General features: G+C 41.8%; 1 protein-coding gene across 2 annotated transcripts in view; it reads right to left on the bottom strand.

The window, feature by feature from the left end:
- Window positions 1-11,574, bottom strand: part of LOC139376859 (endothelial PAS domain-containing protein 1-like) — a 131,851-nt gene extending 120,277 nt beyond the window's left edge. The window contains exon 1 of one of the 2 annotated variants that reach the window (XM_071119822.1): window positions 11,099-11,574. In XM_071119822.1, the coding sequence (XP_070975923.1) occupies window positions 11,099-11,124 (26 nt within the window). In that variant the 5' untranslated portion in view covers window positions 11,125-11,574. The remainder of the gene's footprint in view (window positions 1-11,098) is intronic. The other variant, XM_071119823.1, reaches the window with a different exon arrangement.
- Between the last annotated feature and the right edge of the window lie 1,141 nt (window positions 11,575-12,715).

Genomic DNA, 12,715 nt, shown 5'->3' with positions numbered 1-12,715 from the left:
TGTGTGTGTGTGTGTGTGTGTGTGTGTGTGTGTGTGTGTGTGTGTGTGTGTGTGTGTGTGTGTGTGTGTGTGTGTTTCTGTGTGTGTGTGTGTTTCTGTGTGTGTGTTTCTGTGTTTCTGTGTGTGTGTGTGTTTCTGTGTGTGTGTTTCTGTGTTTCTGTGTGTGTGTGTGTGTGTGTGTGTGTGTGTGTTTATGTGTGTGTGTGTCTGTGTGTCTGTGTGTCTGTGCATCAGTAAAGTTCTGGATTAGAGAGCAAAAATCTTTAGGGCCAAGTCTCCTAGGGGCACTTACCTGACACAACATGTATAACACTGCCTGGCCCTCTCTAGGCTCTCTTCTCTTTTCTCTGCTCAACGCCAGTCAGGCATCTACTCAATGTCAAGTCATATTCAATACTGATGGAAAGAACTAAACCACTACAAGGCCCCATTCGATCCACTACTTTGAAAAGGATCCCAGAAAAATTTAGGTAAGACAGACACAGACCTTCCAGAGGTGTGGGACCAGCAACCACATACTGTCTCGCAGTGTGAATTTAGTTTATGTCTCTCGGTGTGAATTTGGTTAATCTCTCTTCATACCATGGCCAATCTGTAATCATGGCCTAGAGGAAAAGTGGGGTATGTCAATGTTTGGGTAATGTTAGGATAGCGCTGTGGCAAGGCAGTGGGCACAGTGCCAGCTCTGTCTGCACAGGCCAATGGACTGAATAGCTGAGTTGACAGGGGCTTTGGCCAAAGCAGGGCCTTTCTACTCCCTAACAGGCTACTGGCTCCTTTAGAGGACCCATCACAGAACAAGCCACACACACACACACACACACAGAGACAGAGAGACAGAGCGACAGAGAGAGACAGAGAGACAGAGAGACAGAGAGAGAGAGAGAGAGAGAGAGAGAGAGAGAACCCCATAATAAAGGTGATATAACCTCACGAAAGCCACAAACCAAAACAGACCAGCACTAAGTGACTGGTGTAGAAAGCCAGAATGCTTTATCAGTTCACAGTGTTAGCTATGAGAATAAATGTTGTGGTGACAGTACGTGAAAAACATGGGAATAGACAGATCCTTTACTTATGAAACATATGATAAATGAATGGGGGGAAAAAGTGGATACTTACATTTGTCATGCAGCTTGTACATTGTTATTGTATAGCCATATGAGAACAGTAAGTAAATAAACACATCAAATAATCCCATAAGTGGATCCTTTCACAATAACACATGGTCTATAAAACTAAGTATGCAATATCACCGCTGAAATAAACATTGCTGTACAAGCCAGGCCAGAAGCAATGATTCACCCCATTGACAATGCCATAAAGACTAGTTATTTAAACATGCAATAAATGGCAAGGCCTAATACACACACACACACACACACACACACACACACACACACACACACAGACACACCCTCCCACCCTTGGGGCTTTCTCTTTTTCATCTCTAACCTCATTGAACCAGTGATCTGGTAGTCTTCTCTAAGATGGCCGCCGACATGTCTCTTGTGTTGAATAAGTTGTTATGTCTAATGGGAAACCCTTCTCTGCCCAAAGGAAATGTCACTTCATTCTCTACAGCCCCTCCAGTCCATGATTTCCTGATCATAAAGATTTAGTGTCCTTGTTCGATTCTTAATACCTGTCTTGTTTATGTTCTGGATGTTTGGGGTTGATCTGATAGTGTGTATTTGAGAAAGCTCTTCAGTGCAGTCACGAGGCTGGCGCAGACTGAGAGGCGCTCATCTCATTACTAGACTCTCTCACACTGCTCTCCTCATGAGGATATGGTGTCTCTATCTAACCCTTTTACTCAAACAATACAGAAAACGCTCCAGAACTAAAGGACGCACAAATCCACTGTCTTCTCCTAGGGAGCCGGGGGAGAGCTAAGGAGCTAAGAATTAGAAGATGTTAAATATATTTTTCATGATTTGGCTCGCACATGGGATAGACCATTACTAAGCTGTGGGCAGTGAAAACTGATACCAGTAAATAAGTTAATAAGTGAAACAAACACGACTTCACAAGTCACCACCACTCGGGAACAGTTATCGCCATGTATTTTTTTGCTGTAGGCTGAAGTACAGTACGCTGTGGGCTCTGTGTACTGTAAACCAGAACTACAGGCTCACCATCAGGCAACACTCAATACATACATACTACACAGTAGTACTGTACATGTATGTGGCAATCTTTGTGGTTCCCAGAATGTTTTAGTCCATTTTCTGAATATAAAATGGTCACAAGGTCAATATTTAGTTTTGCTCTGAGGTCTGAGATTAAAGTCAAAGTTACAGGTGTCATGCCTTCTGAAAACCTTCCTTATAGATGAAGTAGGCTACAGCTGCTGAAATTCACTCTCCCTTTCATCACTCTCTTTCTCCTTCCCTGTTCACCACTCTAGTTACTGTATAGACTATCTTTATTATTACTTTGAGAAGTTCTGTTAAGCAGATAATGTGTGCTATGTCTGTTTAACAGATTCTGTTTTTTTAACTCTTCATTAGCCCTACATAGCCTACTAATGATGATTGGTTGACTCATAACCCGCATTCCCTGCGGATATATCCATGGGCTGTATAAAGAGAAAACAATACCTTAAAAAATCCGTGAATTTATAATTATTGTGCAATTTATAGCCTATCTAGGCTACATTGAGGTTTTTCTTTCATGATTGTAGGCTATCTGGCATTAGAGTGTAAGCCTAAACTTTAGGAAGTAACTGTACGCGAGCCTAATAGCCTACACACCAGTCGCCAAATGCTTTTGGGAACGGGCAGAAAAAGGTAACGGTCATTGATCCACGGAGGCAAAAAGGAAAATGTCAGAGTTGAATTCAATAAGAGAAAAGCTGCAACATTTGCCAATGTTTTTTTTTTAATTCTTCAAGCTTTGTCAAATTGGTTGTTGATCATTGCTAGACAACCATTTTCAGATCTTGCAATAGATTTTCAAGCTAATTTAAGTCAAAACTGTAACTTGGCCACTCAGGAACATTCACTGTCTTCTTGGTAAGCAACTCCATTGTAGATTTGGCCTTGTGTTTAAGGTTATTTTCCTGTCTGGTGAAAGCAGACTGAACCAGGTTTTCCTCTAGCAGTTTGCCTGTGCTTATCTCTATTACATGTATTTTTTATCCTGAGAAACTACCCAGTCCTTAATGATGACAAGCATACCCGTAATATGATGCACCACTACTTCAAAATATGGAGAGTGCTCCCGGGTGGCGCAGTGGTTAAGGGTGCTGTACTGTAGCACCAGCTGTGCCACCAGAGACTCTGGGTTTGTGCCCAGGCTCTGTCGTAACTGGCTGTGACCGGGAGGTCTGTGGGGCAATGCACAATTGGCCTAGCGTCGTCCAGGTTAGGGAGGGCTTGGCTGGTAGGGATGTCCTTGTCTCATCGCGCACCAGCGACTCCTGTGGCAGGCCGGGCGCAGTGCGTGCTAACCAAGGTTGCCAGGTGCACAGTGTTTCCTCTGACACATTGGTGCGGCTGGCTTCCGGGTTGGCTTGGTTGGGTTGTGTATCGGAGGACGCATGACTTTCAACCTGTCTCTCCCGAGCCTGTACGGGAGTTGTAGCGATGAGACAAGATAGTAGCTACTTAAACAATTACCCCACAAAAAAGGGGTAACATTTTTTAACAAATATGTAGAGTGGTACTCAGTAATACTGCATTGGATTGCCCCAAACATATAAAAAGTGCTTTGCCACATTTTTTACAGTATGTGTGTTGTAAACAGGATGGATGTTTTGGAATATTTTTAGGCTTCCTTCTTTTCACTCTGTCAATTAGGTTAGTATTGTGGAGTAACTACAATGTTTTTTATCCGATCACTCTGTAACTGTTTTAAAGTCACCATTGGCCTCATGGTGAAATCCCTGAGCAGTTTCCTCCCTCTCCGACGACTGAGTTAGGAAGGACGCCTGTATCTTTGTAGTGAAAATTCTGGTTGCAGCACAACAAAATGTGGAAAAAGTCAAGGGGTTTGAATACTGTCTGAAGGCAATGTAAATTAGACAACAACAAAAAATCCTGCACCCCTGTCAAAAAAGAAATCGCCCCACCGTCTCTGACTGTAGCTTACAGCGCATTTTCTATATTAGAGGGTTACACTCTTAGAAAACTGGTTATTTGTGGTTTGATATAGAACCCTCTGGTTCTTCAGATGAGATTAAAGAACTCTTTACTAATAAAGGTTATATACACTACCATTCAAAAGTTTGGGTTCACGTAGAAATGTCCTTGTTTTTGAAAAAAAAGCACATTTTTCGTCCATTAAATTAACATACAATTGATCAGAAATACAGTGTAGACATTGTTAATGTTGTAAATGACCACTGGAGCTAGAAACGGCAGATTTTTTATGGAATATCTACATAGGCGTACAGAGACCCAATATAAGCAACCGTCACTCCTGTGTTCCAATGGGACGTTGTGTTAGCTAATCCACGTTTATCATTTTAAAAGGCTAATTGATCATTAGAAAACCCTTTTGCAATTATGTTAGCACAACTGAAAACTTTTGTTCTGATTATAGAAGCAAAAAAACTGTCCTTCTTTAGACTAGTTCAGTATCTGGAGCATCAGCATTTGTGGGTTCGATGACAAGTTCAAAATGGCCAGAAACAAATAACTTTCTTCTGAAACTCATCATTCTAGTCTTGTTCTGAGAAATGAAGGCTATTCCATTCTAGAAATTGCCAAGACACTGAAGATCTCGTACAACGCTGTGTACTACTCCCTTCACAGAACAGCGCAAACGGGCTCTAACCAGAATAGAACGAGGAGAGGGAGGCCCCGGTGCACAACTGAGCAAGAGGACAAGTACATTAGTGTCTAGTTAGAGAAACAGATGCCTCACAAGTCCTCAACTGGCAGCTTCATTAAATAGTACCCGCAAAACACCAGTCTCAACATCAACAGTGAAGAGGCGACTCCAGGATGCTGGCCTTGAGCTCAGGTTCATCATGTTTCCATTGATCTTTCTTGAGATGTTTCTACAATTTGATTGGAATCCACTTGTAGTAAATTCAGTTGATTGGACATGATTTGGAAATGCACATATCTGTCTATATAAGGTCCCACAGTTGACAGTGCATGTCAGAGCAAAAAACAAGCACAGAGTTCAAATGGATTGTCTGTAGAGCTCCAAGACAAGGATTGTGTCGAGGCACAGATCTGGGAAGGGTACCAAAACATTTCTGCAGCATTGAAGGTCCCCAAGAACATAGTGGCTTCCATCATTCTTAAATGGAAGAAGTTTGGAACCACCAAGACTCTTCCTAGAGCTGGCTGCCAGGTGACACTGAGCAATCGGGGGAGAAGGGCCTTGGTCAGGGAGGTGGTCAGGGAGGTGACTAAGAACCCGATGGTCACTCTGATAGAGCTCCAGGGTTCCTCTGTGGAGATGGGAGAACCATCCAGAAAGACAACCATGTCTGCAACACTCCACCAATCAGGCCTTTATGGTAGAGCGCCCAGACGGAAGCCACTCCTCAGTAAAAGGCACATGACAGCCCGCTTGGAGTTTGCCAAAAGGCACCTACAGACTCTCAGACCATGAGAAACAAGATTCTCTGGTCTGATGAAACCAAGATTGAACTCTCTGACCTGAATGCCAAGCATCACGTCTGGAGGATACCTGGCAATATCCCTACAGTGAAGCATGGTGGTGGCAGCATCATGCTGTGGGGATATTTATAGCAGCAGTGACTGGAAGACTAGTCAGAATTGAGGCAAAGTTGAGCAAAGTACAGAGAGATCCTTGATGAAAACCTGCTCCAGAGCACTCAGAACCTCAGACTGGGGTGAAGGTTCACCTGCCAACAAGACAACGACCCTAAGCACACAGCCAAGACAACGCAGGAGTGGCTTCGGGACAAGTCTCTGAATGTCCTTGATTGGCCCAGCCAGAGCCCGGACTTGAACCTGATTGAACATCTCTGGACAGACCTGATAATAGCTCACAGAGCTTGAGAGCATCTGCAGAGAAGAATTCCAGTATGACAGCTTGCAAGTAGCCTAATGTTAGCCTATCAGTAAGCATGTTATTTTTCAATGTATCAAGGTAAGCAACATTGACTATTTAATTAAAATATATGAAACCCAAGTCATATGATAAATTATAGGCTAGATAAATAAAGTTGAAACGTTATTAGAATTTGAGCACGATTGTAAGATAATTTAGCTAGCTAGCTAAACAGAAAAAGCTAGGCTACTTTAATTTGCCACTTTACAAGCAAACTCTTTGAAATATACATTATTTTTATTATGGGATATGCCAAATAGAGCTACAGACCCAGTCTAACATGTGCAAATAACCAACTGTTGATTTTTTTTCAATATTTCAGTGTGGGGTCAATTGAGGGGACTAGTCTGTTTCATGAAGCCATTAGAAGACTGTTGCTGACTGAGGGGAGGTACAGTTGAAGTCTGAAGGTTACAAACACATACGTTGGAGTCATTAAAACTCGTTTTTCAACCACTCCAAAAATGTCTTGTTAACAAACTACAGTTTTGGCAAGTCGGTTAGGACATCTACTTTGTGCATGACACAATTAATTTTTCCAACAATTGTTTACAGACAGATTATTTCACTTGTAATTCACTGTATCACAATTCCAGTGGGTCAGAAGTTTACATACACTAAGTTGACTATTCTTTAAACAGCTGGTAGGCTAATTGACATAATTTGAGTGTACCTGTGGATGTATTTCAAGGCCTACCTTCAAGCTCAGTGCCTCTTTACTTGACATCATGGGAAAATCAAAAGAAATCAGCCAAGATCCCTGAAAAAGTATTGTAGACCTCCACATGTCTGGTTCATCCTTCGGAGCAATTTCCAAATGCCTGAAGGTACCACGTTCATCTGTACAAACAATAGTACGTAAGTATAAACACCATGGGACCACGCAACTGTCATACCGCTCCGGAAGGAGACGCGTTCTGTCTCCTAGAGATGAACGTACTTTGGTGCGAAAAGTGCAAATCAATCCCAGAAAAAAGAGGAAAGGACCTTGTGAAAATACTGGAGGAAACAGGTACAAAAGTATCTATATCCACAGTAAAATGAGTCCTATATCGACATAACCTGAAAGGCCGCTCAGCAAGGAAGAAGCCACTGCTCCACAAGCCGAAGAACACCATCCCAACCGTGAAGCACAGGGGTGGCAGCATCATGTTGTGGGGGTGCTTTGCTGCAGGAGGGGCTGGTGCACTTCACAAAATAGATGGCATCGTGAGACAGGAAAAGTATGTGGATATATTGAAGCAACATCTCAAGACAATCAGTCAGGAAGTTAAAGCTTGGTCGCAAATGAGTCTTCCAAATGGACAATGAACCCAAACATACTTCCAAAGTTGTGGCAAAATGGCTTAAGGACAACAAAGTCAAGGTATTGGAGTGGCCATCACAAAGCCCTGACCTCAATCCCTATAGAAAATGTGTAAGCAGAACTGAAAAAGCATGTGCGGGCAAGGAGGCTTACAAACCTGACTAAGTTACACCAGCTCTGTCAGGAGGAATGGGATAAAATTCACCCAACTTATTGTGGGAATCTTGTGGAAGTCTACCTGAAACGTTTGACCCAAGTTAAACTATTTAAAGGCAATGGAACCAAATACTAATTTAGTGAATGCAAACTTCTGGCCCACTGGGTCAGATGAAAGAAATAAAACATTCTCTCTACTGCTATTCTGACATTTCACATTCTTAAAATAAAGTGGTGATCCTAACTGACCTAAGACAGGGAATTCTTACTAGGATTAAATGTCAGCAATTGTGAAAAACTGAGTTGAAATGTATATGGCTAAGGTGTATGTAAACTTCCAACTTCAACTGTATGTATAGATTATTTATAATAAATTATGTATAATAAGTCTTGGTGATTCAATAGCCTAGTTAATCATTTCATTACTCTTAATGTTGTGCTCTGTCTGGCAGTAACCCAGAACTATCAGAAGCAGAGGATCTCTCTTTCAGGTGCTGCTGACACCTGCATGTAAAATGCTCTTCTACATCATAATAATTATAAGACTGCATAACATTTTGTCTTCCTTTTATCAGATGAACTCATGATTATTTCTGAAGATTAACTCATGTTTTTGCTTCGTTTTTCTCCTCTGGTACCAGTCAAGCAGGTAGCCCAGTGGATAAGGAGATGGACCTGTGGCAGGAGTTGAACCTGTGGTTGAAAGGTGGCCAGTTTGAATCCCAGGTTGGGCGCTGGGGTAAAAATGACAGTATTGATCTGACAGCTGGAGGGCTGCTGGGTTCACATCATCAAAACATTCCCCTATGGTTGGGCACTTGATTAAGGCACTTAAGAACCTGTGCTCCTCTCAACTGTATGATTGGGGGGTTGAGAACAGAAGACCTATTTTTGTTGCTCACTGTAACTAATGGACAAAGTATATTATATTGTATTAATACCCAGTTCCACAAGGGGCCTAAAGGGGACTTAGCCCCCTCAGTTGAATCTTGTGGCACCTCAGTTTTAGTTTTATGTCCCTATGTAAAAATAGCAAAAAAGTTGATTAACAGGTTGGCAGAAAAAAAATATCTGTATCTCCGCTGAGCTGTCAGCACAATGGACAGAGCACGCCACGGTGTGTGTGTGTGGACTTTGGAAAGCCACTGGGGTGGTTAGGTATGACTCCTTTGTATTTCCATAAAAAGCAGGGAAAATGTTTGTCATCTCTGTGGACGGCTAAGTGAATAACGTGATCAAGTTTACCAGTTGGGTCCTGGTGAGGACTCCATGTTGGAGGCCGAACTGTGACCTTCCTGCTCTTCTGCTGTTCCTATAGGGGGCACTCTGCAGGAGTGTCCTGCCCTATGATGGGGTGTGTGAGGTTTTCATCCTGACATTGACTGACACTGAATTGATTATGACCGAGCTCTCTCCTAAGTCTGGAAAGGAGAGCACCCAGGAGAGCACCCGGGCTTGGGAGAAAATGGCGGCATCTCTAAAATGTTCCTGAGTGTGGCAAGGAAGTTGTGTAACTGCTGGGGGATCTGGAGACAACCATAGTGTCCACTGTGCATTGTTTGGGATAGAATTCTCCTTTACCTGCTTCAACAAAGGCCCATGCAGGGAGGTTTGTGCACCAGTATCGCCAAAAGTTTAGTGGACAGTGTTTGGGGCCTGAGCAAAGTGTTAATCTGCCTCAGGGTAAATTCTATGATGTTCCTTTATTTGCTCCGCCAATCTACATTCACTAAATGGACATACCATGTTGGTCAATATGTATCATGTACCCAGTGCTTGTTTGGAATGTGCCATTCTGCCTGGCTGTCACATGTCCATTCGTTTAGGGAGTGTGTACGTTTAAGGGGGGTGGTTAGAAATACTGAACCATGGTGATTTCAGATGAAGGGAACATCTCCTGACAATGTTAATTAAGGTTACTGCATATGTGTTAGGAACGTGACTTGAGCATCATTTAAAATGTGGAGACCAGGTGTGTCGTGAAGACATGCTGTAGACACGTCTCTCTCCACTAATGCGCACTGACTCCTGACAATTCCTGCGGGATATTTGTATCAGCGTTCCAGTTGTTTGTCAATGTTTATCAATGCACTGCGAAATATATATTCCTCAGTGAAGTTACTGTTAATCCCTGCATATTCACCCATTTATTTTGAATGTTTGGTTATGAAAATGTTGACAATTCATTAAATACAATATACACTCATAACATTCTCCTTCTCCAAGTGGAAAAGTTGTTTGGAGAGCTCACAAACTGCGCAACACTTGTGGATAAATAACGTGTGGTTTATTTAATTGCATTTAACAGTTTGCTGTCAATTTATTCATTGTCGTTGATTGGAGAACATGTGTCTGGTTTCTCTGTCATTTTTAATGTTGTGTGAACGCGGCGGTTTAGCTATCTATAGATATACCTGGCCTGCTTGCCAAGAATAGGTGCGGCTAAATGTATTTCATTCCCTTTGGGGATGTTCTAGTTAGTTCACTTTTGGGTAACTCAAGAGGAGTCTGTATCTGAGCCTGGTAGACCCCACATGTGCTTTATTGGTTAAAACAGGTTTTTCCTGAATGCTGGTTAAAACAGGCTTTTTCTTTTGAGTACTGACATTTTGAAGTTTGTACATATATTTGTAAATATCACCATCATATTTGAAACACCAGCGCTGTGTAAATAAATCCGACACTCATTTGCACTTTTATCTGCCTGCCTCCTGCTGAATCTTTGTCCTTACGACTGCTAGAAGGCCAGTATTTTACGCTGATACAGCGCAGCAGAGAAAGGCTACAGATTTCGTGCCAACCTGTCACTTCAAAAGCACTCCATGATCTTGGAGTCTCTGCATTTGAACTATATGTTTATTGTGGTATAGCGTGAAATAAGCAGAATTCAATATCATTCCAATGCAAGGACCCCCAAAATGTTGCAATCTCGGCGACTTCAAGAGCCCCTTTAGTAACTTTATCCTGGCGCCGGGTCTTATTATTGTGTTGTAAAGAAGTCACCAGTGTTAACCTGGCTCATCATTCAAACAGAGATGCCTCCCTGGCCATCAGTGCATATTTCCAAACTATGTTTGCATATAAAGACAATAAATTCTAAAATCGAAAAACTATGCTGGTATTATTTTGTCCATTATTAAATTGTTTATACAAAATTATATTCTTAGCTCAAAATATTACAATTTAATAGTAGTATAATTAACAAATGGCACAATGCAAGGTTCTATATAGAACCATTTTGGTTTAGTGAAGAATAACCTCTACGGTTGCTATCAAAGAACCCTATAAATGGTTCTATATATAGAACTTTTTGTGGTTCCATATATGCAGCAAGTGATAGAAGCCTTTTTATTTCTATCAGGAACATTTTATTCTAATAATATACCCTATAAAGTACAGCGCGCTATTTGTTAAATGGCAACAGGTCTCCGAGCTACAATTTTTCGGCGAAATGTCACTCATTGATTTCGAGGAAAATCGCTTACTAGGCCTAGCATTTAACGTGTTGATAGTAGGTTTAACATGATAGTTTCTTATAAAATGTATACATCTAAGAACAAATAGGCCAAACAATAAATCTAAACAAATCTACTTTACCTTTTCTTGTCCTTATCAGCCGTCATGTTTTCTTTTGCAAAGTTCAGTGACAAATGGAATTTCCCCGAAAGTCCGAATCAGTCCAATTACGCAACAATTTTGAAGTAACAAATAACATACACAATGAAAAATATTGAAAGTCAAATCGAGATGAAGTAATTTCTCTGCTCTTTACGCACAGTCCATTTCAGATGCAAGTTGTCTTTCAGAAGCAGTAGGCAGCTGTACAGTCTCAGAACACTGCCAAGGATTGTACAGCCTTTTCACCGATTCACTAAAGGTAGGCCTACAATCCACAACCTTTAGCCTACAAATGCTTTAGAAGTTGGATAAAATAGGGTCCGCTGTCAAAGTTTCCTTCGTTGCGTTGGTTGTGCTGGTCTACTGAACTTCTAGCCCAGTTCGCTGTTCACTCTTTTGCGCTCAGCTGGCCCGTTGACAGTCGCTCACGCGTCAATCTGACCGCAGTGATTGGTGAAAATGCTGTGTAGAACCGCCTTAAATATCCCCACCCACTAACCTGATGGTTTCGTCGTTTTATACTGTCGTTCAGAGTCCCTGTAGGCCTACATACTTTGAGGCCTACAATTTTGAGTTGACTTGCCCTTGTATGTTGTGTAAGTACAGTTGACGTCGGAAGTTTACATACACTTAAATTGGAGTCATTAAAACTAGTTTTTTAACCACTCCACAAATTTCTTGTTAACAAACTATTGTTTTGGCAAGTCGGTTAGGACATCTACTTTTTGCATGACACAAGTAATTTTTCTAACAATTGTTTACAGACAGATTATTTAATTTATAATTTACTGTATCACAATTCCAGTGGGTCAGAAGTTTACATACACTAAGTTGACTGTGCCTTTTAACAGCTTGGAAAATTCCAGAAAATGATGTCATGGCTCTAGAATCTTCTGGTAGGCTAATTGACATCATTTGAGTCAATTGGAGGTGTACCTGTGGATGTACTTCTTTATATCCACAGTAAAACGAGTCCTATATCGACGATAACCGGAATGGCCACTCAGCAAGAAAGAAGCCACTGCTCCAAAACAGCCATAAAGGCCAGACTAGTTTGCAACTGCACATGGGGACAAAGATCGTACCTTTTGGAGAAATATCATCTGGTCTGATGAAACAAAAATAGAACTGTTTGGCCATAATGACCATCGTTATGGTTGCTGGGAAAAGGGGGATGCTTGCAAGCCAAAGAACACCATCCCAACCGTGAAGCACGGGGGTGGCAGCATCATGTTGTGGGGGTGCTTTGCTGCAGGAGGGACTGGTGTACTTCACAAAATAGATGGCATCATAAGGAAGGAAAATTATGTGGATATATTGACGCAACATCTCAAGACATCAGTCAGGAAGTTAAAGCTTGGTCGCAAATGGGTCTTCCAAATGGACAATGACCCCAAGCATACTTCCAAAGTTGTGGCAAAATGGCTTAAGGACAACAAAGTCAAGGTATTGGAGTGGCCATCACAAAGCCCTGACCTCAATCCTGTAGAAAATTTGTGGGCAGAACTGAAAAAGCATGTGTGAGCAAGGAGGCCTAAAAACCTGACTCTGTTACACCAGCTCTGTCAGGAGGAATGGGCCAAAATTCACCCAACT

This window comes from Oncorhynchus clarkii, chromosome 20 (assembly GCF_045791955.1).
Source record: "Oncorhynchus clarkii lewisi isolate Uvic-CL-2024 chromosome 20, UVic_Ocla_1.0, whole genome shotgun sequence".
NCBI lineage: Eukaryota > Metazoa > Chordata > Actinopteri > Salmoniformes > Salmonidae > Oncorhynchus > Oncorhynchus clarkii.
The sequence above is the reverse complement of the archived record's forward strand: the minus strand, read 5'-3'. Positions and strand labels throughout refer to the sequence as shown.